This window comes from Idiotropiscis lumnitzeri, chromosome 1, assembly GCF_059441095.1.
Source record: "Idiotropiscis lumnitzeri isolate Australia: NSW breed Sydney's pygmy pipehorse chromosome 1, RoL_Ilum_1.0, whole genome shotgun sequence".
In the NCBI taxonomy this organism is placed as follows: Eukaryota; Metazoa; Chordata; class Actinopteri; order Syngnathiformes; family Syngnathidae; genus Idiotropiscis; species Idiotropiscis lumnitzeri.
The window spans coordinates 39591690-39616768 of record NC_142391.1 but is presented as its reverse complement, the minus strand read 5'-3'; the positions used below and the strand labels follow the sequence as shown (position 1 = coordinate 39616768).

Here is a 25079-nt window from a genome sequence, read left to right as displayed (position 1 = left end):
TTTGCAAGAGAAAGCGTTTATAGCTGACCCGGTACACAGTAGGCTTTAAAATAATCTTCCAGGCTTCCTGAATGTAAGTACACTGGGGGAAAATGGTCTATTGAATTTGATTTCATTAAGTGCTTGCACACAATTAAATCATTTGGATAGAGAAACGTTTTTTTAATAGACTATACATCTACTTGGAAAATGTAAATAAAATTTAATAAATCCAGCAAAGTATTTTTTTCTGTTTAATATCGAAAGTTTATCTTTGATGAGATTATTTTATGCCAGGATATGTTCCCTTGGTTCTCTCTTTTTAATTACCTGCACAGGCTCACTCATCAATTATGGGTACATTGGCAATATATAATTGCTTCTGTCATGAATCAAGAAACAAGGAGTGCTCATGCTCAATTATAATAACACCAGAAACAGTGAATATGTTCTTTCCGATTTGGAAAATCGCACTCTGAATTGTTGATATTTAATTTTCTTGGTCCAAGTGCTAACATTCTGCTTGCTAATTTTAGCTTCATCTGTCTGCCGTATGCCACTTGGTGCTTCAACATGAGACAACGGCAGTTTTCTGCCACAATCAAGGACCCGCGTTGTGTCTTCGTAAGACCTACAGCACAGTGAGTTTCTGTCTTCGTTTCAAACAACAGTGAAGTTCAGTTTGGTGTGAGACCATTTTTAAAAAACAAAACAACGTATTCACTGTTGAAAGTTGTGCCAACATGAATGGATTTTTAGTGTATCATATTTTGCAAAAAAAAGAAACAAACAAATAACAAAAAGCTTCCTGTTTGGTGGAGACACTATGTTAATCAAAACTGAATTGGGTGACAACAGGAATATACCATAGTGAAACAAAGTGTTGAGCTGAAAATGACATGAAAGTGGTACAAAAAATATGAACATAAGACACAAGTAAAACATAGAAAAAACTAAATCCATTCCCACATTTTCCCAGAGCTGCGCACTAAATATTCAGGTCCGGAGGGTTATTATTCTAATTTAGCTGAGGCATTAAGCAAATCTACAGCTCCTGCAGCAGTGCAGTGCGGCTATGTGGCCAGAGGTGCAATGTGAATGAGTTAAGTTGAGGCAGACAGAACTGGGCTTAGCTGTTAGCCTCGGGGTCAAAGTGATAATGTATGAACTTATCACTGGCGGGCGAGGCGACAACACTTCATTTGTGACCGGCAAGTGTTAGGATAGTGGTTACTATTCAAGCGGCGACAAAGCAAATCTGCACATCAGGTGATGAGGAACAAATATACCGTGCATTATTTTCTAAGCCACATGTGTACCACTGCTCCTGGTGAGACGATTGCCAGGTGCAGTTTGCAATACTTGCAGTGGTCACACTGACCTTGATGTAGCTGCGAGGTAAATTTGTCTTTTGTGTGGGGAGAACACAACATGTTTGTATTTTTTGGATGAGGAAATGGCCATGCCTTCCAAAGTGTGGCTCATGGGCCATTTATGGCCTGCAGCTCATTTAGTTTTATTGGCCTATCGTGTATTCTAGAAGTAAAATTAAAGATGACCCACAAGAGAAAGTGTGACTGTTTAGCATGCAAAGATGTCACTGCTGTAATTAAAAACTATAATGTTTTAAGACACTGGGGTGAGTCCAAGAGCAGATCTTACTGTTATGAGCTGTGATTTAGCCCCTGTTCACTTGTGAGGAGGCACTGAACAAAAAGTTGGTTTCGAGCTTTTCATGCAAAATGTGTCACTCTGAGTCATGGTTGAATCGAAGGGGTATTGATTTCTGCTCACACTGTGGGTACTACATGGTTCTGTTCCTATGGCGGCAGTTTGTACTTTGGAACCCATTTTAACATGGCAATAAAATCATAATTACCGTAAATATTGGAAAACATTTTTATTGATTACAATTAGGTACATCAAATCAGTGTATGTAACGGACTATAAGGCGCACATGTATATAAGCCGCAGCAACTCTTTTTGGGGGGAAAAAACAATATCAAAGCTGCACCAGGGTATAAACGGCAGTTTTCTACGTTGAAAAAATGAGTTGTTTACAGCATGTACAGAACGATTTTGCACTGTGAATGTACACAAAGGTACATAAACAGATTGCTAAAACAGTGCCTTTTAACACTGCAACAATGTTGCTAAATAAAACAGAACAGACCCAAAAGGCCCCAACATATCTAGATTTATTTAGATTATTTTCTGAACTATAGAGCGCCCCTACCGGTGAACAAAAAATCCACGGAAAAGCCGCACCGCTGTATTAGCCGCATGGTTCAAAATCCAGGAAAAAAGTAACGGTTTATAGTCCAGAAAATATTGTACATTGAACTAAATAAAAAACCCAAAACAACAAAGACAGATCAAGACAGTTCGTCATTATTTTCCATCAGTTGTCAGTCCTTCACTCCTTTATTGTTATTTTAACTGCGCTTCGCCGCGTTGCTGTTGTTCTTCTTCTCTCAATTTATTCATGGATTGCAGCTCTTTGGCGCATACCACCACCTACTGTACAGAAACCGCAGAGACTTGGAAGGTTATGTTAAATTTCCTCTTTTACCGGGACGTCCACGTTTTTTTAATAATGGAACATGCCGTGCAGAATGCAAAAGACGTACAATTTTATGCTTTAATCTAACTTTGACGAATCAGATGCAATCTTAAATGCACATCGCCATCCAATAGGAGAGCAGTATCTATGGGCATTACTAACATTTAATAACTTAATTCGATAAGATTACATTGAGCCTTTTCTGCATGAAAACATTTCTTTCATTTGATAATAAAGACGTCATTTCGTTATGTTAAATATTACAATTATTCAAATTGCAATATGCAACATCCATATTGCACATTGCATAATCTTCCATAATCTTCTTATTCCATCTGTGTTTCATATTTTGTTAGTTGCCAGTCCTCCATCGAAACTGGAGTCCATCAACCTTTGAATCGTACTGCCCACCACAGTTAAATGGTAGCATAAAACCAGTTACGAGCTATATATATGAAATGTTATAAAATAGTCATGAAAAACTGTCAGTATGGTGGGAAGTGATCTTGCCTTTTCTTGCAGTTGCGAAATTCTTAGAGCGCTGTGTAAACTGGTTCAGCGCATGCTGTAATTATGAAATATCATAACTACAGTAAATGTTTTTTTTGAAAAACAGTTCATGGGCCATAAAGGGAAATCAAACAGTGGCTCAGAGCACACCTTCTTGTGCCTCATAACGACATATTCTTGCGATGAGGTCATTGCACACTGTAACCTCAAAATGTCGGCACCATGGTGAACCAAGAACCCCCAACATGAAATATTTGAAAAAATGTGTGAGTCTTATGCACGTTGCCTTCTTTCTTTATAAATGCAGACCCTGGGCCCTATTTTCATGCCCACCAGAAATGTTTGCGAAGCTCAGAATCTGCTTGCACCTCCATCAAAATCACGTTACGCCACCTGTGCAGCAACTTAGCCCTGCTTTCAGCTGGTCTAATGTTTAGTCTACTTTCACCCACCAAATTATCAGGTATGCGGGGGCATGCAAAAGAAAACTTCCCCAACACGCTAATTGAGGCTTCAGCACAAAAATTAAGATGCACCAGTTTTTTTACCACACATGCGCTTTCTATGAAAAAAGATTCCTGCAGCTTAACCATAACTACCATTATGTCCTGTTCAGAGTCACTTATTGCAAAAGACTTTTAATGCGCTTTGGCCTGTGACAACTGAAGGAATTTTTGTCAATATTGAACTGAGGATAAAATAATATATATAAAAATAAATAAATATAAATTCATTGTATACAAATTGTTGTAAAGTAATATGACAGCATGTCATGATGTCGCCCTTAAGATATTTATTACTCCTTGTAATGATTTAAATTTAAAGCATTTTCTTATTTTATCCATGTCACATTTATAAAATAAAGCCATGACACAGAAGACGATTCTGACGATGCAATGATATGTTGCTTTTTTTTTTTTTTGTCCACATCCCTAACTTATATTGTGTCTCGTTTTCCCTGTTCCTTGTCTCACCATGTGTTCCTATGGCTGCAAATGGCCATCAACAAATTTCCTGATTGAGATCCTTGACCTCTTCTGCATTTGGGTTTTTGACTTTAGTTTTATGTTTTGCCTTGTGTTCCTTGTGAGTGTCTTCTGTCTCATCATGCATATTGTGTCCTCCTTTATTCGTTTACCCACGCCCAAGTGTTAACCAATCAGCACCCCCCAATGCTTTGTGTCTTGTCCAGGTGTTCCTCGTTGGCTGTCAATTTGTTTGTATTTAGTTCCTCTTTTGCTGTCTGTTCATTGTCCATGTCTCATTTATGTTTTCAATTTCAGGTCCTCCTTCTCTGTTATTTGTTTGTCACTTTGATCCTGGTTGTTTTGAACTTTGGTATTTTTGATTATCCAAGTTCCTTGTTCGCCTTTTAGTTCTCCTCGCTTGTCTCACTTCCCTGCATTTGGGTCCTCATCCACACAAAACCCTGACACGGCTTCTTCCTGAAACTCGTTCTTGATGTGTAACTCTCAAACAATGATTTGGTTGTACTTGACCTTTCTTGGCAAACCGACCCACTTTGTTGGCCAAACTCATCTGCTTGAGCTCGCATCTTTTAATGCCAAGTCACCCTCATGAATTCTCGGTCCAGTTTTATCTCTGCCCTGGTCTCATTAAACTCAGCAAACATAATTGTGTCTCTAATGTTTCTTATTGACAAATGAGTGTCAGGTTAACAGATTATTTGCTGAATGAACACATAACTTGAAAAACAATCTTGTTTGGTTATATCTTTAAGAATAGCTAAGGCGAAACCTAACACACCTGGACAAAGAAGTAAGAACAGCATCGGAATCAGATTGTGGTATATAATCATACTTTACTGGAAAAATAAAATTGCATATTACTAAACTCTGCAGAGATGTAACCAACTCGAGACCACAATACAGGAAGCAACATTGTTTTGTGGAAGTCAATGAATGTACTGCCCAAGAACATTTCATTAAAATTTTCAGCAGGGTAGTTATGGCAAAGGTGGTGATGAAGCAGGCTGAGAACACCGTGTGATCGGCAGATGTGTTTGACAGGCTCCTCGGAGGACCGCGCGCACAGTTGCCAAGAGCAGATCCATATATCGGGCTCTATTTTCGTAGACAGCTAGACCGTGCTGCGCCTTTCTGGGTGGACCAAAGGATTTTTTTTATTTCATACCCTGAGCACATCTGACAACTAAGTGACAGAAAGGTTAGACCTTAGTCCAGGTAAAAGCAGACCTTGTGGCGCAGGTGGTGGAATGAGAATTTGGTGAATTTGATCAAGGCGCAGGCAGACAAATTCTGCACTCTGGATATACGTTATGTGGTGAATATCATTTTATTTTCTTCATGAATTTGACAACAGTGTGCATCCAATCATCTGAGTCATTTTAGAAATAATTATTTTTCCTAATAGAAATAATTATTATTACCATTATTATAGTTTTTGAGACACTTTAGGAACTGTCGATCCTTTGCTTATTATATAAGATTCTATTTACAGTTTAATGTGCCTATTTTTTTCTTTGACAAGCACTCTCCTGTGCTCTAAATCTGCGCTACATGTTTTCTAATAAAAAACACATCTATTGGTGATCATGACAACACAGAGTGTGCCTTTAAATACTCTTGCTAACACTATCATATATGTCACTGATTAAACCTAATTTTTTGTATGCTACAATTCAATCTATTCATAACGGATGGAATTAATGCATGACTATGCAGGTTTCCTGCTGTCATGCAAGCGCATTGGATGCACGAAATGCGTCCCAACCGCTGAATGTGTGAAATGGCTCATGTGCAATCAGCTAGTGAGATGACTAAGGGATAGCTGGCAGTGACCCAGGTTAATCTGGCTAAAATACTTGAGTTCCAGTCCATGCATTCTTGCAAGCAAGCAGGGTGCTGAATGCAGAAGGCTGACATCTTCAAAGTCTTTCACAGGGATCAGTGAGTATGTGGCTGCTGCCTAAGCTGCTAAACTGAGGCCCTGCAGCTGATGTGGTTGTAACAGTCATTTCCCCTCACATTCAGATTTTTTCCCCTGCAGACCTCAAATCAAATCTGCAGCTTTTGTAGTAGAACTCACATGCTGCTAGAATCCCAATTAAACACTCCGCTGAGGCAAAAGTTATCTCAGTATAGGTAGAAAGACACAAGAGCTGCAAGGCTAGGAAGGGAATGCAAAGGCTACAGGCTCATTAAAACACAAAGGGTGCCTAATGGAAAAGAAAGTGTTTTATCAGAACCCTGACAGTGACTTTGGTTCACACAGTTTTCAATATTGGGCGCAATAATTACTGTGACTTTGTGAAATATAAGGACCACTCAGCCCTTCAGTGCTGCTGAACATGTTAAACCCACTGTAGTTGTCGTAACGCACTTCGTACATCAGCTCTCAAGATGAAATATACAAATTTTATAATTTTATATATTTCTGAATAGAAGTATTTCTTTACTGAAATAATGGTAAATTCACATCAAGCTGCTGCTGGATGTCACCAGAACAGACCTGTGCTCTCTCTGAAATATTTAAGGTCACTGTTGCCTTCTAATTAGATTGATGCAGCAAACAAATCAAAGGCGTTAAATTTGAGATCCTGGCGTGGGTGGGAAGTAAGATCAAAGTGCATTTTGGACAGCCTGCAAGCCTGCTTCTGCATGATGGAATAAAAATAAACAAAACATCTGCAAATATTTATACATGAATACATGATATTTTTTTGGAGGCATAATTCATGAGGAAATGTGGATGGGAAGATTGTACTGGCAGGCGGGAGATTTGTGACGAGAAACGAATTTGAATTATATGCTGACAGTTCCTATTGGGATTGCATAATGCATACTGCAACTTTTCCTTCAATAATTCTGTTTATAAAAGTCAATCTTTCCGCAAACCAGTAGCATCGTTTGTGTCTGTGTGTAAACTCCTCCATACAAGATCGATTATACCTATTCACCTGCATGTTCTGTTAAAAGCTAAACAAATCTGTAAAAAAAAGATGAGAGGAACGTAATTATCAATAAATTGTGAAAAGCCATCATTATGCAAATGTGGTAGTTTTGAGAGTGTTTGGCTTGAAAAAGCAAAAGATTAAAATATGCACTGATCTGGCTATACAAATATGATTCTTTCTGTGTTAAACATGTCATTTGTGTTTGGTGTAAAATAGATTTGATTTTACAAAACTAGATGATTGGCAGCCGATGGTGACAAACAGCTTGCGGAAGCCACAAAACCAAATTCTGATAACAGATTATTGTCATTAATAGAGCAGATGTGAATAATATATATATATATATTTATATATTAGTGTGTGTGTGTGTGAGAGTAAAAACCTTCCATTTGAACATATGGGAGTAGACTAAATCCATTATAGTTTCCCTTCACCTCCTTTGTTTATTGTTGTATTGTTGACTGTTAATTTTGTTAACAGAGATAAATATAGAACTTGCACAAGTTAAATATATAAATATACCACAGTGTTTTTTTTTTCAGAAATTGTTGGAATACTTTTGAAGATGCATGTGCTTCTCGGGGACTTTAGAACCTGCCTCCCAAAATGTGTGTGCACGTGCAGGATATAAAAATAGGGAGGATGATCATACACGATGGAAACAATCTCCAATAGCTGACATTTTATTCACACTTGAGCAGCTATCGGGAGTAGACGGCTGCTCTGTCAAGTGGAACTACTTTGTGATGCTTATTCTGTGCTTTAAACCCAATCCAGCTCATGACTATTCATGCTCGAGCCGTGGACGTCAGGACGCAACGCATCGAGCTGTGAGGCTGCGTGGAGGAGAGACAGCATGCCACACTGGACGGCTGCATCTCTGCTACCGACACGAAACATCGTTCCTTTTTAGGGCGAATCGGCTCTCCATTCTCCGATCGGAGGACCACAACAAAGGACTGCACACGGCAAAAGAAGATAGGCCGATGTATATTTTTGAAATCGTATTTAGAAGAATGTATGCACATAGCGGAGGTAAACTGCTCTGTTCCATATTTTCACAAACGGACAAATCTTGGAATAGCAGGAGGATGTTATTGTTGGATTTCTCCCGGAAGATGGACGAGACATATTGGGGCTAACCGAGTGGCGTCGTTCCACGTTACGGGGGGGAGATGCTTCGGAACAGCCAAGGGCTGTTTGGGATGATAGACGCGTCCCGTGGAATCATATTTGTGCTATAAAGCGCAACTGCCCGCCACAAGAAGAAGCACCGACGAACACCGCACCTTCAAGTCCACATCGAGGCTGCGTTCGCGCGGTCCCAAGTGAGCTGACCGTGGTACTGAACGGATCACTCAGCTGTCCTCCGAGAGACGCACGCGTTGACCTTCTTCTTCTTTTTTTGAACATTTTTTTTAAATGATCGCTCCCCCCAAAGTGGAGTCATCCTCCAGAAAGACCCCGATAGCTGGCCAAAGACACACATGAATAGTTCGGACTCGGCGGCCACACGCAAGTCACTTTCATGGCCGTGGCACGCAAAATCAAAACTTTGCTGACCGTCAACATCCTCGTGTTTGTGGGAATTATCCTGTTCTCGGTCTACTGCAGGATCCAGGACCGATCCGAGGAGTTCGTCCAGATCGGACGTGCTTCTGATCAAAGGCTGCGCGCCAGACATGGTAAAGTTCCCAACTTGGTGGACAGGCAGTCGATTCTTCAGCGGCTAGAGAGGCTGGAGGATGTCGTCTACAATCAACTAAACGGTATGGAAAATCTTGTCATATAGATAATAATAATTACAATCTTTACTCAAGTTATCCTATTAATCTGAAAGTCATCCATTCTCCTTGGTAAAACTGAAAAAAAAGATATTGTGAAATAAGGTGCAATTACGTTTCTCATTAAATGATCTGTCACGCATAATTTTGATAAATCTAATAAAGCAGCATTATACATTCAAGCAAACTATGAATACAGTCACAGCGATAGTTGATTTATGCTCTTCATGGGTATAATATTACTGTGATACACTGGCAGAGACACATAACTAACTACTGTAAACCTCTCAGATGCTGTCATTTGACATAATATTCGTAATATCATTGAAAAATAAATAAATTAAAAATAAATTATACATATATATATATCAAGCATCCATCCATTATTTGAACCGCCTCACCTCACAAGGGTTGCGGGGGTGCTGGAGAATATCCCAGCTATCTTCGGGCAGTAGGCGGGGTACACCCTGTACTGGTTGCCAGCCAATCGCAGGGCACACAAAGACTAACAACCATCCGTTCACACACTCACACCTAGGGGCAATTCAGAGTGTCCAATTACCCTACCATGCATGTTTTTGGAATGTGGGAGGAACCCGTGCCGAAATAATTAATCAAATAATTAAAAATAATCAAAGTCAATACTTTTTGAATTACATGCATCATCCAAATTGCTTCATTTTACATTAAGTGTAAATGACTGTTGGTTGTAACTTTAGATATGGTTCACAAGATTTAAATATTACATACTCTGGCAAAGTCCTGTAATGTAAAGATTACACAGTTAGCAATACTGAGGCCACTGTTTCAGATCTGCAATAAACCACTTTGAGGCCTGCTGGTCTCTGCTTGATCATACATGCTCAAGTCATCATTTCCGAACCAATCTTTTTTTTTTCAATTTCTGTGTTGTTCAAACTTGAATAGGTTTCATGTAGTTCATACTGGCCACCAGCAGAGAGCACAAACATCTCAAAAGCCCTTTAATTAATGACGCTCTCACTGAACCTGAAATACAAATAGGGCAGTGCAATAGAGCATGTTGCTGTCTGAATCAGAGGCAAATGTACTGGCTTTGAATCTCAGATGGCGTTGCTGGCATGTTCAACCAGTGTTTGTGTTGCATTTCTCCTGCTAGTTTCAATTCCGCCCCACGTTTAAAAAAAAACACATAAATCATGTTCAGTGAAGACTACAACTGTGTGTGGATGGTTGTTGGCCTCTAAATTATCTAGGATTAACTGGCGACCAGTTCAGAATGTACCATGCCTCTTGCCCTCAGTCAACTGGGATAACCTTAGCTCTCTGGTGAATCTGAAGAGAATAAGCTGTACAAAATTGATAAATGCATCGTCAAATATGTGATTAATCGGTTGTCGTGGAGTTTATGCTTGGCTGAAGAGAACAAGTGGCCAACACACAAATTCACTTTTCTAGCTCGCAAATGAAACAAATGCAAGATGACTGAACTCTTTGTAATATTGTAATACAGTAACAACAAACAATTGCAATGCTGACGGTCTAATTAAAGAATCTGAATTGTCCATCGGTGTAATTATGAATGCTTGTTTATCCAATATGGGATCAGCATATACTGTACCACTTCTCCTGATGAGAATAAAGGTAGAGAAAAGTGGTGGATGAACAGTCTCAGTCTGGAAACATTTCACTTACTGCCACAAAATCACTGCCTGATTTCTCTCCAGTTTATTAATGACAAACATAATATTCAGTATCGACTGGTTACCCCCGTTTCTAAATTGTGATTACTTCTCATATTTGTGGAATAGCCATGGTGAGAGAGGGACTCACTATGTCCAGCAGCGATATCAAGTAGTCACCCATTCTTTCTGTTGTTTATTGCCTTCCAATTGCATATCAGGGTAGTTCCACCAATGTTCAATTAGATTTAAAGGACATAAACAAGTCTTGGAATTGTACTTTTGATAATTTCAACAAAACAAGAACTGTCAATGTTTGTTAGCTGCTGATTTTGCCACACAAAGCATTGACATGAGCTTTATCAGCTGCCAAGCTCAGCTGTGAATACCACCGACTTTCGCTAATCAGATGAAAATGTTTTAAGCTTGTTAACCAGCTTATGAAGCTGTGTTTTGACCTTAAGTAGTGCATCGAGCTCAAAAGATAGAGTATCGCCTCACGGGTGCTTGTTGAGCATCTTTGGGATTGCACACACGTATGACAAACTGTTGTTAACTCTTACAAAGAGTTTTTTTTTTTTATTTAAACATTGTGACTTTCAAACATTAATTTTTAGGTAGTTTACCTCATTATTGTCATTTTGACTCGATGTTAATTTGTTGTAAGGTTGAGTGCATTTGAGTCTTTTGTTTCGTTCATGGGGAATGTGTTACATGAATGTGTGCGCTCGTTCTGGTCTATTTCTTGCTTCCTGGTTCTGCCTTCTTCTGCCATTTACTTGGCCCGTTATTGCACATTCTCAGTTAATAATGCATGATGGTTCTTAATGCTAAAAAATCTGCTCCATATTTAAATATCCGGGTGGACATCTATGAAGGTTCTACAATTCGGACTTGATCAAAATGGGATGGTTGACCTTGAGAAGATTCCACACTATTGTTATTTCCTTTTGCAAGCGTATTGTGCAATATTCTCAGAGGGTTGTCCTGATGAAATTAACAACTTTCTTAATTGGAAGATGTCAAACCGTTTGCTGTTTATGAAGTGAGTTTAGCCTTTTCCAATAACTTTTTTTTTCCAGAGTTGGCTTCAGGATTCATACATCATGTTGGGTCAACCAGTCGTCTGCATCAGGACTGAGCCAAGTTATTGTTTATTTCATTTTCCGTTATGTAATATTTAAGGATGGGAATTGATGTGAATTTAGTGATTATGATTCCATTAGTGATAAGGCTTATCTATCCAATTCCTTATTGGATGAGGGAACCATGATACAAACGGTATATCACCGAGGTCATTATCATTATATGATATGATCGTATAAAATATATTTAATAATAATTTAATATATTTAATTATTTTAATATATTTCTGCATAGTAGAAGTATTCCCTCCTTTGATGAATTTAAATGTTTGAAAGTGTTGCAAATAGCCCAAGTACCATCTCTTTGCATGAAATATAGACCAACTATCAAGCACCTCTGTGGGCAGCATTAGAAACACAATTTATGCAAGTTTGTCTGATTTACCCGACTGCGGTGTCTCAGTCTTAACGGTATTTGCACTATGTAAAAGCAGCATGTAAATAAGTGATGTAGATAGTACATAAGAAGAAATAATAAGAATAAGAAAGTAGCCTTGTGTGGTTATCAAAGGAGCTACTGTATATGGATGCCATGTTTGCTCGATCAGGAGTAGTAGAGCTGTAAAAAAATGTGAATAAAAGAGAACTAGATTGCTGCTACTTTCTTTTTTTTCCAACCTGCCCTGTTCAGCTGCTAGGTGATGCGGAATGAATAACATGTATCCTTTTCATCTCAGAATGTTTTTTTCCGCGCACCATGGAGTTTTCACATACTGCCATGTGGCTATTTGTATTACGATGGATATTTATTGAAAATTGCTGTCGGCCAGATCCGTGTCTAAGAGGGGAGTGATAGAAAAGAAGAAAAGAGAGGGCAGCGAAAAAACTAAATGAGTAAGAAGAGGTCACTAGCTGTATGGAAAACACACAAAACAAAGTATGATACTGCATTCGAGTTGAGTACTATACCGGAAAGTAGTGATACACCCAATGAGGGAAGAACAGCACAATGTCGGCTAGGACAGGAAAGGGACAGGAGAGGAAGACAGCAGAACAGGGGTAGTGGACTCGACTGTGCTAATGGGTAGTAGTGGGACAAGCTATGCAATTAATAGAGACCTGTCACTGAGGAGTGCAAGTGAGAGTTTTTTTTACGTAGCAATAATGGAGTGACGCCCCGTACTTGCATCTGTGTATGATGGGTGTGTGTCTACGGACATGTGCGAGTGATTTGAACTGTCTTGAATGCAAAATTAAACATCACAAGTGTCCTGGAAGTGCTATTCTGGCATGACAGAGATGAAGGACCTCATCCCACCCAACCAAGGGCAGAGGGTGTGTCCATGGGCCGCCCAATAACTGCCTGGCTGGCTGGACACCACGCCCACCGAAACACCTCCTATGTTGCTACCAGGAGGCATCCTCTGGCCAACAATTACCTCCCATGTGCCCCCTGCCCCCACAAGTTATCAATTATTCTTTCAATGTGAATGTAATATTAAGTAATATAAAAAAAATAAAGATTTCAGGTGAGCAAAAATAGAGTAGGCTGAAATAAAAAAAAAAATACTGAATGAATTAACATAACACCAAGTTTTATTTTTATTCCAGTGGCCTTGGCTGCTAAACTCATGATATCATAGACAGCCGAAAAAGAAAACATCCATTCATTCTTTTCCACAAATTGGGTCGTAGGGGCAATAGCTTACGCGGGAAAGCAGAGATATCTCTCTCCCAAGCCACTTCGTCCAGCTCTTCCTGGGTATTCTGAAGCATTCCCAGGACAACCGGGAGGCAGTCTCCCCAGGTTTTTGTGGGCTGTCAATGGAATGTGTTTTGAACACCTCAGCAGGGAGGTGTCCCAACAGGATGCCTGAGCCACCTCAATGCAGAGGAGCAGTGGCTCTTCCTTGCTCCCATTTTCTGTACGGCTTATTCTCAGTTGGTTGGTTGGTACTCTGGTGCATATCTCAGCTGGGTAAGAGGCGGTGTGCACCTTGAACTGTTTGCCAGCCACAGACCATCTATAGAAAAAAACAACCATTCATACCGACCGACCATTCAAAGTCTTTGGAATGTTAGAGGAAGCCGGGGTACTTGCAAAAAAAAGAAAATGTCCAAATTCTAAACTGCTTCCTCAGCTAGAAAACTCAAAGCATTTTATAAACAGATAATGAAATCAGTTAGTGGATGTGCAAGCATTCTGCTTCTACCTCAGACCAGCACTCGATGTTATATTGTTTGAGCCCTGAGTTTCACCAAGGCTCTTTTCATCAGCCATGCAAGTCACTCTACGGCCTTCTTCCCGTCTGAAGGCGCTGATAGGATGGGCCCAGCTGCACAACCCGATATGCTTCTTATCTTTAATGCCCAATTATAGCAAAGAAACCCATGCTGTTACTATTCCAAGAAGGCCATTGCATGATGAGAAATGCCACACTTCCATCTCCTCCACATTGATGCACACTCAATGCTCTGACTGTGTCTTAATGATCAAAATCACTGTGTGCATCAGCGTAGTGTGTATAGCTCATGACAGAAGGACATCACATTATAGCACAAAGGCTGTAGGAAGCAAGATGGAATCATATATATTCCAATAAAGATATGTAAATGAGTCTCTGCTCGACAAACCAGTGTCCCGAGCAGATAAGAATCAATTCCCTTCAGCCTTGAGAAATGAGGATAATGAATTCAGTGGCTTACCTGAAAATCAGTCGTCAGTCACTCACAGTAATGGAATATGTTCACAAGGAGAAAGTTGCCCTCATTGACACTGTTTGCCCAAAGTCGTGCAAAATTTTTAATCATGACAGCCTGTGCAGAAAGGACAGACCTGTTTGACAAAGCGGATGTATGATACCGTTATGTTCAGAAACACAAACACATGAAACATCAATCTTGTCATTACGCTATGGTCATTGTCGAATGTGAGTCTTGATCTTACAAGGCATAAATAATACACAGCTAATTTTAGAATGCACAGTACTATAAAGTGCATTGTGTCAAACATATTTGGACAAACGGAGTTCCAAGAAGTAAAGCTTGCTCATGTTACGTATGGTACTGTACGCATCATATAAAGCGCTGGGAAGGTATCTGGAATTTGTGGAAAACAGATATTGAGCTGAATACACAGTAAATTTTGTGGAGTACATTTTAATAAAAAAATAATACATTTCTTTCCAGTCTAAACAGCGTGAAATTTCCACTTGGAAGAGAGTAAAATATTTAGAGTAACTTTCCAAATGATTAATATTAACTTCTTGTGATGAGTAAGAGCCTCCTCTGCTCTGAGTGAAGGGGTTTTGATCTATCCTGAAGATTTACTCCCACTCTCATGCACAGACAAAAAGATGTGGAGTGATATTTACTAAGTAAATTTTCAAAGGAGAGTTTTTGAGTGAATTTTACTTGCATTGTTTTGTTTATGAAAAAGAAAAAGCCACTCAAGGTTTGAGGAAAAAAAACTATTGTACTTCAAAATACTATCCAATTGATGACCACCTTACCATCTTAGAGTAAAATTTACTTTGAATCTTTTACTCTCTTCCAATTGAAAATTTTACTCTGTTTAGACCGGGGGTCGGCAACCCATCGGCTCCAGAGCCCCATGCGGCTCTTTAGCGCCGCCCTAGTGGCTCTCTGGAGCTTTTCCAAAAATGTTTTAACATGGAGAAATATGTGGGAGGGAAATATATTTTTTGTTTTAATATGGTTTCATCATTTCTGTCAACGAAGATTTGCGTCATAGCTGCGACACACGTTTCTATGCAGGCAGCTGTTGTAAACAAACCCGCGGCTGTGTGATGGGCCATGGATCCTAAAGGGAAAAAGAGGAAAAATAACTGAGCAGAACAGAGGATTTAACGTTTCTTGTACCCAATTTGGAGTGAGAGAAAAAGTGCGATTACATTACTTCTGGAGAAATTAGAGGAGGGCAAAAATAGATTTAAGAAGTGGATTGCATCTCCAAACTGCACTGCTGCTGCAGGTTTTGTTCGCAACCGGGGATAATAAAACGTCAACATATCGGAACACCTATTTGCAGACTAATATAAAAAAAATTAAAGACATGCCTTTCTCCGCTAAGACAGTGAAGTAAAGGATCATTAAAATGGCAGGCAACATTACCGATCAGCTCATCAAGGACGTGATTTGATCGATTTTGAACAGACTGCGATTTTATGCAGGTATGTGAAATCAGATTTCTTTATTGCATTATTTAATCAAAGCAGTGAAACAATTCATTAAAAGTTAAACTTGAGGCGGCATCGTACAACAGAGAAGTCACGTGGTGCGTCATTCTCTACAAATGATGCACTGCTGGGAAAAATCTTTTAATCATGAAGGCTCATTATGTATATTTGTAGCCAACTAAGTCATTTTGATAGTAGGCTAATATAGTATATAGTATAGATACATACAGCATGTGTTGCCTGGCTTTTAATTTTCTGCGGCTCCTGATAGATTTTGTTTTAGGTTTTTTTTTTTTTTTTTGGTCCCAAATGGCTCTTTCAACATTTTGGGTTGCCGACCCCTGGTTTAGACTGCTGTAGTAATTTTAGAGTGAAATATACTCAATGAAATTTAGTGTATAAAAACAAACAAACAACTAAAGTACTATGTGGAGTCGCATCTCCATCCTCTGACATTTCATATCATTGCTGTTCTGTGAAAAACAAGCATGTCCAATTTTGTTAAAAAAAAAATCACGTATGTGGTTTGTCTGTAATGCAGAAAAAATCATGAAAAAAAAGGACATTCTATTTTTTTTCACAGGGCGGCGACGAATGGGATAATCAATAATTTAGCAAGTATGCCAGTACACAACAAAATGTTAAGAACAAGTGTGATGTCAATTTTAGCAGCTGACGAATCAATATTCACGCAAAGCATTGCTCTCTATATATAGGCCTTAACAGCAAACGTCCTAGAGTTATCTTACTAAGTGCCTCGCAGGTAATACATTTTAAATGAAGCTCTATAAAGTCCTTATATGCAGATTTCCCCCTAGTCCATTTTTTTAAGAATCAGGGTTTAGATTACTATTTTTGGAATGTTAAATAAATGCTCCCTTGTATGTCCTGCAAACAGAATTCATTTGCCGTGCAGTTGTTTTTGCCTTTATAGAACACTGCATGTGACTTTTCCACCTCTTTTTGTGGCCCTCATCCCACAATGGAATTTATTTTAGTCATATAGCAAAAGAAGAGGGCAGGGGTTAGCCAAATAACAGAGCGGAAAAAAACAAAACAAAGCTGGCATGCAATGCTGTGCTTCCAAGTCTCATGCAGAGACAGAGAGGCCCTCCCTTCTCATGTCTCCTGCTCTGTTGGGTATCTGTGTTGTTTTGTGACACGACTGTGATGCCAGATGGCTGCTCTGTGACGTGAGCCGCGCCCATAATTGTCAAAATGCCACCACTTTTGACTGGAGCAGGGCATGTTGAATCCCTCTCATGGGAGAAGCCCGTTTTCCATTCAGCTCAATTAGAAATCTTCAGCGGCACTCGGTATTTCAAGCCCATCCAAATATGGCATTTGCACTGCAGTGGTTGGAGCACTGCTATGTTTTATTTACTAACTGTGTGCATGTTCATCTGTATGGATAATAGAACCGGTAAAGTATTGTGTAACACTTGAATCACCGGCTGTAGAACTGTACGGCAATATAACGTGGCTGTTTCTTACGTCATTTCGATTTTTCAATGCATTTCGGAGAGTCCAAAATCTTAGAAAGCAAAAAGTAAATTCATATCCGATAGTGTCAATAAAATTTATCTGCAATTATTCTTTTTTTATGGAGAGTATTAGATACAGATCTTCTATTGGATATTATAGTTTTTAAGTGATCAGAATCTTTTTGCTGGCTAGTGAATTTTGCACGTAAAGTTTTAATGAAGATTTACAGTAGGAAGTAGTTTCTGGACAAAATCTCTTTGTCACCTCACCTCATCACAGTGACATCTGTTCAAAGTTATTGGCATGAGATGAGTCACCTTAATTAGTGAAGAGGCATATTTTAAGTCTGACATATATCGTATTATTAATTCAATCTGACTAAGGAAGCATAATGTGTTCTGAGTGCCAGATGACCAAGGGCTCGGAATCATTGAGAGAAAAAACAACCTAGGGGCTCATGATGATTTCAAAGAACGTGCGTAAATCAAGTCGAGACTTACAGACTTTGCCACTCACTGACTTGCTGGTGTTGCACAATGCCTCTACAATGCATCTATGATTACTATTCCAAAAACATTATGTACCATCTGGTGCTGGATTAAAACTACTTTTCTTTTTAAATCACTACATGGTAGTTAAAGCTTAAATGCATTTTTGTGGAGGAGTGACGTCCCCTAGTTTAATTTTATAATACAAATGATGATTTAATTTTTCACTAAATGCACTATTTATGTATATTACAAGATGCATAAACATCCATAAAATGGCTTATTTTGTCTGTGTATGTGCCATGTATGTAGTTGTGGCATGTTTCAGGTATCATTTTATGTACTCATACATGGACCACATTGTGAGTTTTGAATATATGCTAGAAACCACCAGTTCAAACTGGTTAATACAGTACTGGTCTGTATATTTGATGATTAGATCGCAGTTCGTCCTTTGTATTATATGACACCCCAATGCTGTGCAATCAGCTTTTTCTGTCATCATCACAGTGTAATGCAAATATTTCAGACCATCAGTGATAATCAGAACAATAATCCATCAGACACATAGTGGTAGTTTTGTCTTGATGTTACAGCTGGGAATCAGTCAGTAATCATCCATTCATCAGTTTTTCTTTCCACTCCTCGCGCTGGCCTTTATACCACTGTCTCTCTCAGCTTCTCCTCTGTGGAGCTCAGTCGTGTCCTTGTCCAAGAGAGTGTTTTGCAGCTCTGTCATTGACAGACAGATTAACGATGCCCTCCGGAAGGGGCCTTGCTGTATCGGAGGTGCTTCTGCGGTCTCTGCATGCTGCCATCAAATGTCAATCAGCTGCCATCCTACATGTGCCCTTTCCTCACCTAAATCTGCCCACTCTGTTTGTGTTCACCTCTGATCCTCTGTCATTTTTTTTTTTTTTCGGGCAGGTTTAGCAAAACCCATGGGGCTGGTGGAGGGTCCCGGAGGACTCGGTCAGGGGGGAGCTGCCGCCTCACTCGGGGAGGACAGCCGTGATGCCGAGGGGAAGTACGAAGAGTACGGCTACAATGCTCAGCTCAGTGACAGGATCTCCCTGGACAGGAGCATCCCAGACTACAGGCCTAAAAAGTATGCCCATTGTTTGTTTGTTACCATTTTCTGAAATGTGCGTTGTCCCTCCATCAGCAGCTCAACTGCTGATCCGATACGTTTTAATTTGGAAGCCAGCGTGACTCCACCTCCAGTTAATGGGCTCCGTTACTGTGAAAGTCACTATAAAGTCGAATTCCCTCCCGCTTTTCTTTATGTTGCAAGCATTATTGCGTTTTGCAAATGTCCTGCAGTAGAGATCTTACTATGAAGGTTCACTTGTGCTCTACATTGTTTTACTTCCATAAGTATATCTATCTCATTTATCTTCTTGCCAAAAACAAGATGTCTGCTCATGCTGCGGGACAGTTGTAGATGGAATGTTTGGAATGATACATGAATAAAACACAAAAATTCAAATTGACCCTTGTAAATGTAACATGTAAAACGGTTCCTTTGGGACATTCTTGCACAGCGGGTGGTTTATGGCGATAATTACGTGCAGACTGCCCTCAGCTTCTCAGTGGAACTGTGTGTGTGTGTGTGCGTGTTTTACAACCTGCCTGAATAACAAATTATGCTGGAACTTTGTTGTTTACTACAGAAATTATTTAGTTCTACATTGGTCAGCGTTTTAGTGAAGTGAAGTGTCAAGTATGGCTAATGATGGGAAACAATCATGAGTATGCTCAGTGGACTGATTAGTTTGTCCTTTAAGATGACAAATTTGTAGTTTGTGGACGTAAAAAGTCATGCTGGTGATGAAAAGCAGGTGCGCACATACTGTCAACTTGACTAGGATTTGGTCGATAGGTATCAATAAGTCAAATGGTTTCATTCACCAAAAATTCAAACAAAGTTACAGTAGTCAAGAGAGACACTCACAGAAATCACAAAACAGAGAAACGGGCTTGGTTCGACAGGTTTATTTTATTTATTTTTATTGCCTCTGACTTGTCTCGGAGTCCTTAGCATTGGACTTGGAAAATATTTTTATCGACTCCACCCAGTCCAACCATGTTTTGATTCCTGAAAATTAATGTCCTCCTTCAAAAGAAATATAGTTTTTCAGATGATCAAAATAGACATCGTTCCTCCTTGTCTCTCCCCCGAGCTCGAACACCATTAATAAAGCAACATTGTTTTTGAAATAGTTTTGTTGTTTGTCTGCTCACATGCTTTAGAAAACAGAGTAAGAAGAGTGTTGAGCATATTGGATTTTTTTCTAATTGTGTGGTCATGAAAATAGTATTTTACTCTTGATCTCAACTGGACTTGGACTCAATTTGGACTTTTGTGACTCTAACTTAACTTGGACTCAATAAAGCTAGGCTTGACTACAGCCGCGCTATATACACAACCTATTTCTTTTCAGCGGCACACCACCATTTGACCTAGTTTGGGATTTGAACAGCTTCGTTGGCAAGGATACCAACCAAAGAGCACAAAAGAAAATTACTTTAAGCGCACAAGCCTATCATGAACGAAACGACCACACAACGGTATTCCTTGTATAAGAGACCCAGTGGTCTCTTGGCAACAGGTCATTTTTAATTGAATGATTTGTTTTGTATGAGATGCTTTGGGTGAGATCTTGATGGACACAGTGTTCAGAATCAGAATCCAAATTCTGGACTAAGTGGCATTACTATCACTCCCTGTCAGAACAATGTGAGTGTGGGATGCGACAGCCAAGAGACTTCTGAGGATTGTCGCAGGCGAACAATGCATTTTATTCACACTGCTTTATTCTGAGGGGAAAATAATCAAGACTGGAGGCGGGAGTAAAGCGAAGCTTGTTAATTAATAAAGTCAGCAGAGAGTACCTCTGGAAAATCTTTTTTTTTTTTTTATAAAAATCGTTTGCTCTTTTTTTAAGTGTCTGCTGCCGCTCTTAAATGGCACCTACTTTTTTTCTGTGGAATGGTAGTTGTACTGCTGGGATTGCATTTTGCATGATGCTCTTTCTCAGATACCTTTTTCTGTTCGAGCTATTATAAAGAATCAGTAAATTGCTCCGGTTCTACAAGTAGAATGAAAGCAGATTAACTGGCTCCCAGTACCATTTGTGACAGTTAGGGCAATGTCAGTCCCTTAATTTTGTCTCCTGTTTGCAGATGTGTCACAAGCTACATCGAAATTGTTCTATCGTTCAACAAACATGTGAAACAAAAAGTCTAGTTTACAAATTTTGAGTGGTTTAATTTTAATAAAATATTATAATATAACACAATATATATATATAATTTTTTTCAACAAAGTAAAAAAATATACATTATTTGTTTGATTATGTTAACATAATGACAAGTACAGGCATACATAGATGTAAAAAGCATAGACGTCAAAATGAAAATTTAAACAGTTTTTCCTTCTGATCGCATTATTCCAACTCATTCATAATCAAATGGAACAGCACATGTGGGCTAATCGACACGGGCAACATAACTTCAATAACAATCAAATTGCAAAGAGGCTATGCCAAAAGCGACGCTGCTCTTCTCACTAGTCGACGAGTTGTCACTCTGTTGTGATGACAGCTGGTAGCTCAGAAAGGTGACCTGGCAGCGGGGATGGTGCAAATTAATCTGATGTTACGTTCATGTGAACTGGCTTCTGAGAAGCAACTTAATATGTTGCTGAAGTGATGTTGCCCAAGTCGACTGGTCCACATGTGCTATTTTGTGTTATTATGAATGATTTAAAAACAATGCGATCAGATGCACAAACAGTAGTTTAGCCTTTTTAGGTATATTGAGCATGATTAAAATATCTATTTTAACACACTCATTTCTTTTTGAGATCACTGCATAATTTTACTTGTCATCATATATTTCGCCGCATATGAGTCCGAAGTAGTGTCAGGTATTACCTAAAACACCTTATGTGAAATTAAAAAAAAAAAAATGCCCTATGAAATTAAAGTAAAGGCATTTCGCCCAAGAATGCGATAACGATAGTAAAGAGCAGTAAACGGGACAACCAACAATGCAGTAGAATGGCTGACCTCCTTGAAATGACGTCACTCACTGGAGATTGTCAAACATATGTATTTCCGTTGCCGAGCGAGTTCCCTTGAGTCACATTATGAATCTGGGAGGGTTGAAAAATAACTAATGAAAGTATGCTTGAAATACTTACTTCTAAGATGGTTGGCCAAGTTTACTTCACATAAGGTCTTTAAAGGTGAAAACCACACAGTTGCGACCATGTCAAATTGCTTCCCAGAATCTAGTGATATGGGTGCATACATTGAACACACAACTTATGAACTTGCATTAATTTTTTTAAACTCGGAATTTTATCCACCTTATTTCTACGCCTGGTGAGCCTTTGCATGCGCTATGGGTTGGACTTCGGTTTTATTTTATTTTCAATGTTACTGTTAGTGAGACACCACTTTCTATGACAGTTACAACTTTAACAAATTAGGGAACCCCAGTTGTTGCAGTTCATAAGAGAAATAATTTCAATCTTGCTTCCTGTTTATGTCGCTGTGTTGTAAAATGACAACAAAATTAGCCAGTGACAAAGTACATGACATGTCTATAACAACTTTCCGAACTCTGTCGATCAGATGTGAAGAACCTGAAAAGGTCTGAGGCGTATCACTACGTACAATGTAATAAAGGTGGTCGCGTTTTGTTAAAAGAGGTTGGCCTTATTTAGCGTCAAGTAGAGGGAGGCAAAAGTATGTCTGCAGCCAAACATAAATCTTCCCACTGCATGGGAACCACCTTAATGTAAACAGGCTTCACGGCACTCGAGATCTTTTAACTGCGACCAATCTTCAAAGTTTATGTTAACATCTCTACTTATGTCAACTTCAAACGCCCGCTGCAAATATTGAAACGATCGGATTAAATTTTATTACCATAACTTCCTCCTCGCCACACTCACTCACTACAGCTTAGTGACAAAATAACTTAGCGCCCATAAAATCCCAAATATTGCGGCGATCCTTCTTATCATTTCAGACGTTGACAAATACTCGTGTTACGTCTCATACACACATCAAAACAACACCTGATGTTATTGGGGCACTCACCAGGCGAGTCGTTCTCCGGTGGTTTGTTGCAATGCGGCCATATTAGTACGAAGTTCAGTGCAAGTGTTGCAACGTGCTTTGTCCACAAAATGAAAAGGAGCAACGTTGAAGTACTCTTTTCAAATGACTCTCCGACTAATTTGTCTGTGTTGCTTCCTGTTTAGGTGCTGGGAAGCTTTAGCAAGTCACAACACTCTCTCCTCGTCCGCGAAACCAATTTAAAAAACTTCTTCTGCTTGTTAGTACAACCAACAGCATAACAACTTCCCAAGCCTGCAAGACATTTTTTACTGCAATAAGGGCTAATGATTGCGAAGAAAAAAAAGGTGTGAAATACACCGCTCCCGTAAAAGCAACCCGTTATAACATATTTTAACATAAGTGTCTTACCGGAAGTTCCGCTCAAATTCGTTTCACCATGAGAGCCCTCAGGATTAAGGTGGATATTAGGTAAATTCGTAATAGACGATAAATATCACGTTGGAATGAAAGTACGGCTTTTTTTTTTGTTTGTTTCTACAACTCTTTTTTTTCCCATCTATGTACTGGTAAACATCCATAAGTATAATTATGAAACGGTGTAGAATGTATTGGGGTAAAATATTATTATAAATATAATTATGGAACTGTGTATACTGTATTAGGGCAATTTTAGATACTATGATATTGAAAATAATGTCTCTCGTTCACAGGATTTCATGGCAATCCCCAAATCACTGCCCATGTGCCTGTTTTTCGCTTTTGCCCTCCACATTCGGGCAAGACACCAGCTGGGACTTAAGTAGGCTCAATTTGCTGTCCTTGCCATGGCCTTGGTCCGATAATGTCTTTTGGGGCCGTGGGAGGAAAAAAAAAACAATAAAAGCTGACATATGGTAACATTACTACTATTCATAGAACAAAAATAAGTCAGCTGTGCCACAAATTGAAAAACACATTTCTATTACTTGATCATTTGTTTGATTTTTACTTGCAAGGTCTCCCCTTCCAACGTGTTTCGCACTCTGTTACATATTCACACATCTTGATTTGCTATATAGTTTGTGAAAACATCAAATCAATATAAAAGAGAGGTGGTCTGCCACCCCAAAGATTGGTGGACATGAAGTTGAGTTTGTTTGAGGCTGATCACTGAATCCGATCAAGGTGATGGGTGATACGAAGGAAACAGGTTAACCTAATACTGCATACGGATCTGAAATGGATTGAAGTGTTCGAATCTCCTGTCACACAGCCTTCACTCTTGTCAGTGATAGTGGATATCTCCAGAGTGGATTTTATAGAGGGTGAAGTAAACTAAACGATCTTTCCCTGAGGGTATATTTATGGATTGGAATACCACCATCATAGAAGTGCACTGGTTTAGTTTAAATCCACCGCATGAACAACTAGCTGTGGGGGAAATCGGCAAAGCCAGCAGCTGGGACTGCAAGCTGGCGCAGGTGGAGACGGGGGGGCGGTATCTTGGAAATGCATCTTAATCTGGCGTTCTGTTTCTGTCACAGCTTGTTCTTGGGCAAATTATGACTGCTGGCCATTGAGCTCAGGCCCATTTCAAGCAGATGAGTCAATCACTTCTCTGTTGCAGCTTTACAAGAATTCCTCACCAGTGCAGGTTCAAATGAAAAGGTTCTCCGATGTCCTACATTTGGATCCAATAACTAGGGGAATGGAACAACGACATTCTATGATTTCACATCTGAAATCTAGCCTCACCTCCTCACATCAACCAGAATAAATGTAGCGGTGGCCATTGTGACATTTCCATACGCTCTTTTACCAACCAGTGCCTTTTTACAAGTCATGGAAATATGTGTATCTATTTTTGGCTTGCACTTCTGCAATGTGGTGCCTGGCTTTGCAAAGTTAAACTGTGATGCAAAATGATCCCTATTCCCTATACAAACTCACTGCCAGATCTGTCATTGTATTTATACACTTGGCAGTTGGCAGGGCTGATTGAGGGAGGCCATAGAGAAATTGTGAGAGGGATTCTGTGGGAGTGCATCCAAAATCACTATCAATCGTGTTTATTCTTGAGAAGAGGAAGAGAGGTTGAAGGCATGGCTTCAAGTGGACACAAAAGCTGCATCTAAAACATTTTCAAACTTACCTAGATTCTTCTGTCGGCTACATGTGGACTGATTAATAAAGGTCATGACAGATGGACAAAATATAAACTAATTGATTTTGCACCCATTTTACGAATGGATTAAAATGACATGATTGATAGGCCTTGGACTGATCATAGTAAAGGACAAATCTAAAATATGT

General features: G+C 39.3%; 1 protein-coding gene across 1 annotated transcript in view; it reads left to right on the top strand.

Moving 5' to 3' along the window:
- The first annotated feature begins 7673 nt into the window (after positions 1–7673).
- galnt9 (polypeptide N-acetylgalactosaminyltransferase 9) overlaps positions 7674–25079 on the top strand; it is an 85379-nt gene continuing 67973 nt past the window's right edge. Inside the window, exons 1-2 of the mRNA XM_088300600.1 lie at positions 7674–8758; positions 18619–18799. Coding sequence (XP_088156726.1) covers positions 8518–8758; positions 18619–18799 — 422 coding nt within the window. The 5' untranslated portion in view covers positions 7674–8517. The remainder of the gene's footprint in view (positions 8759–18618; positions 18800–25079) is intronic.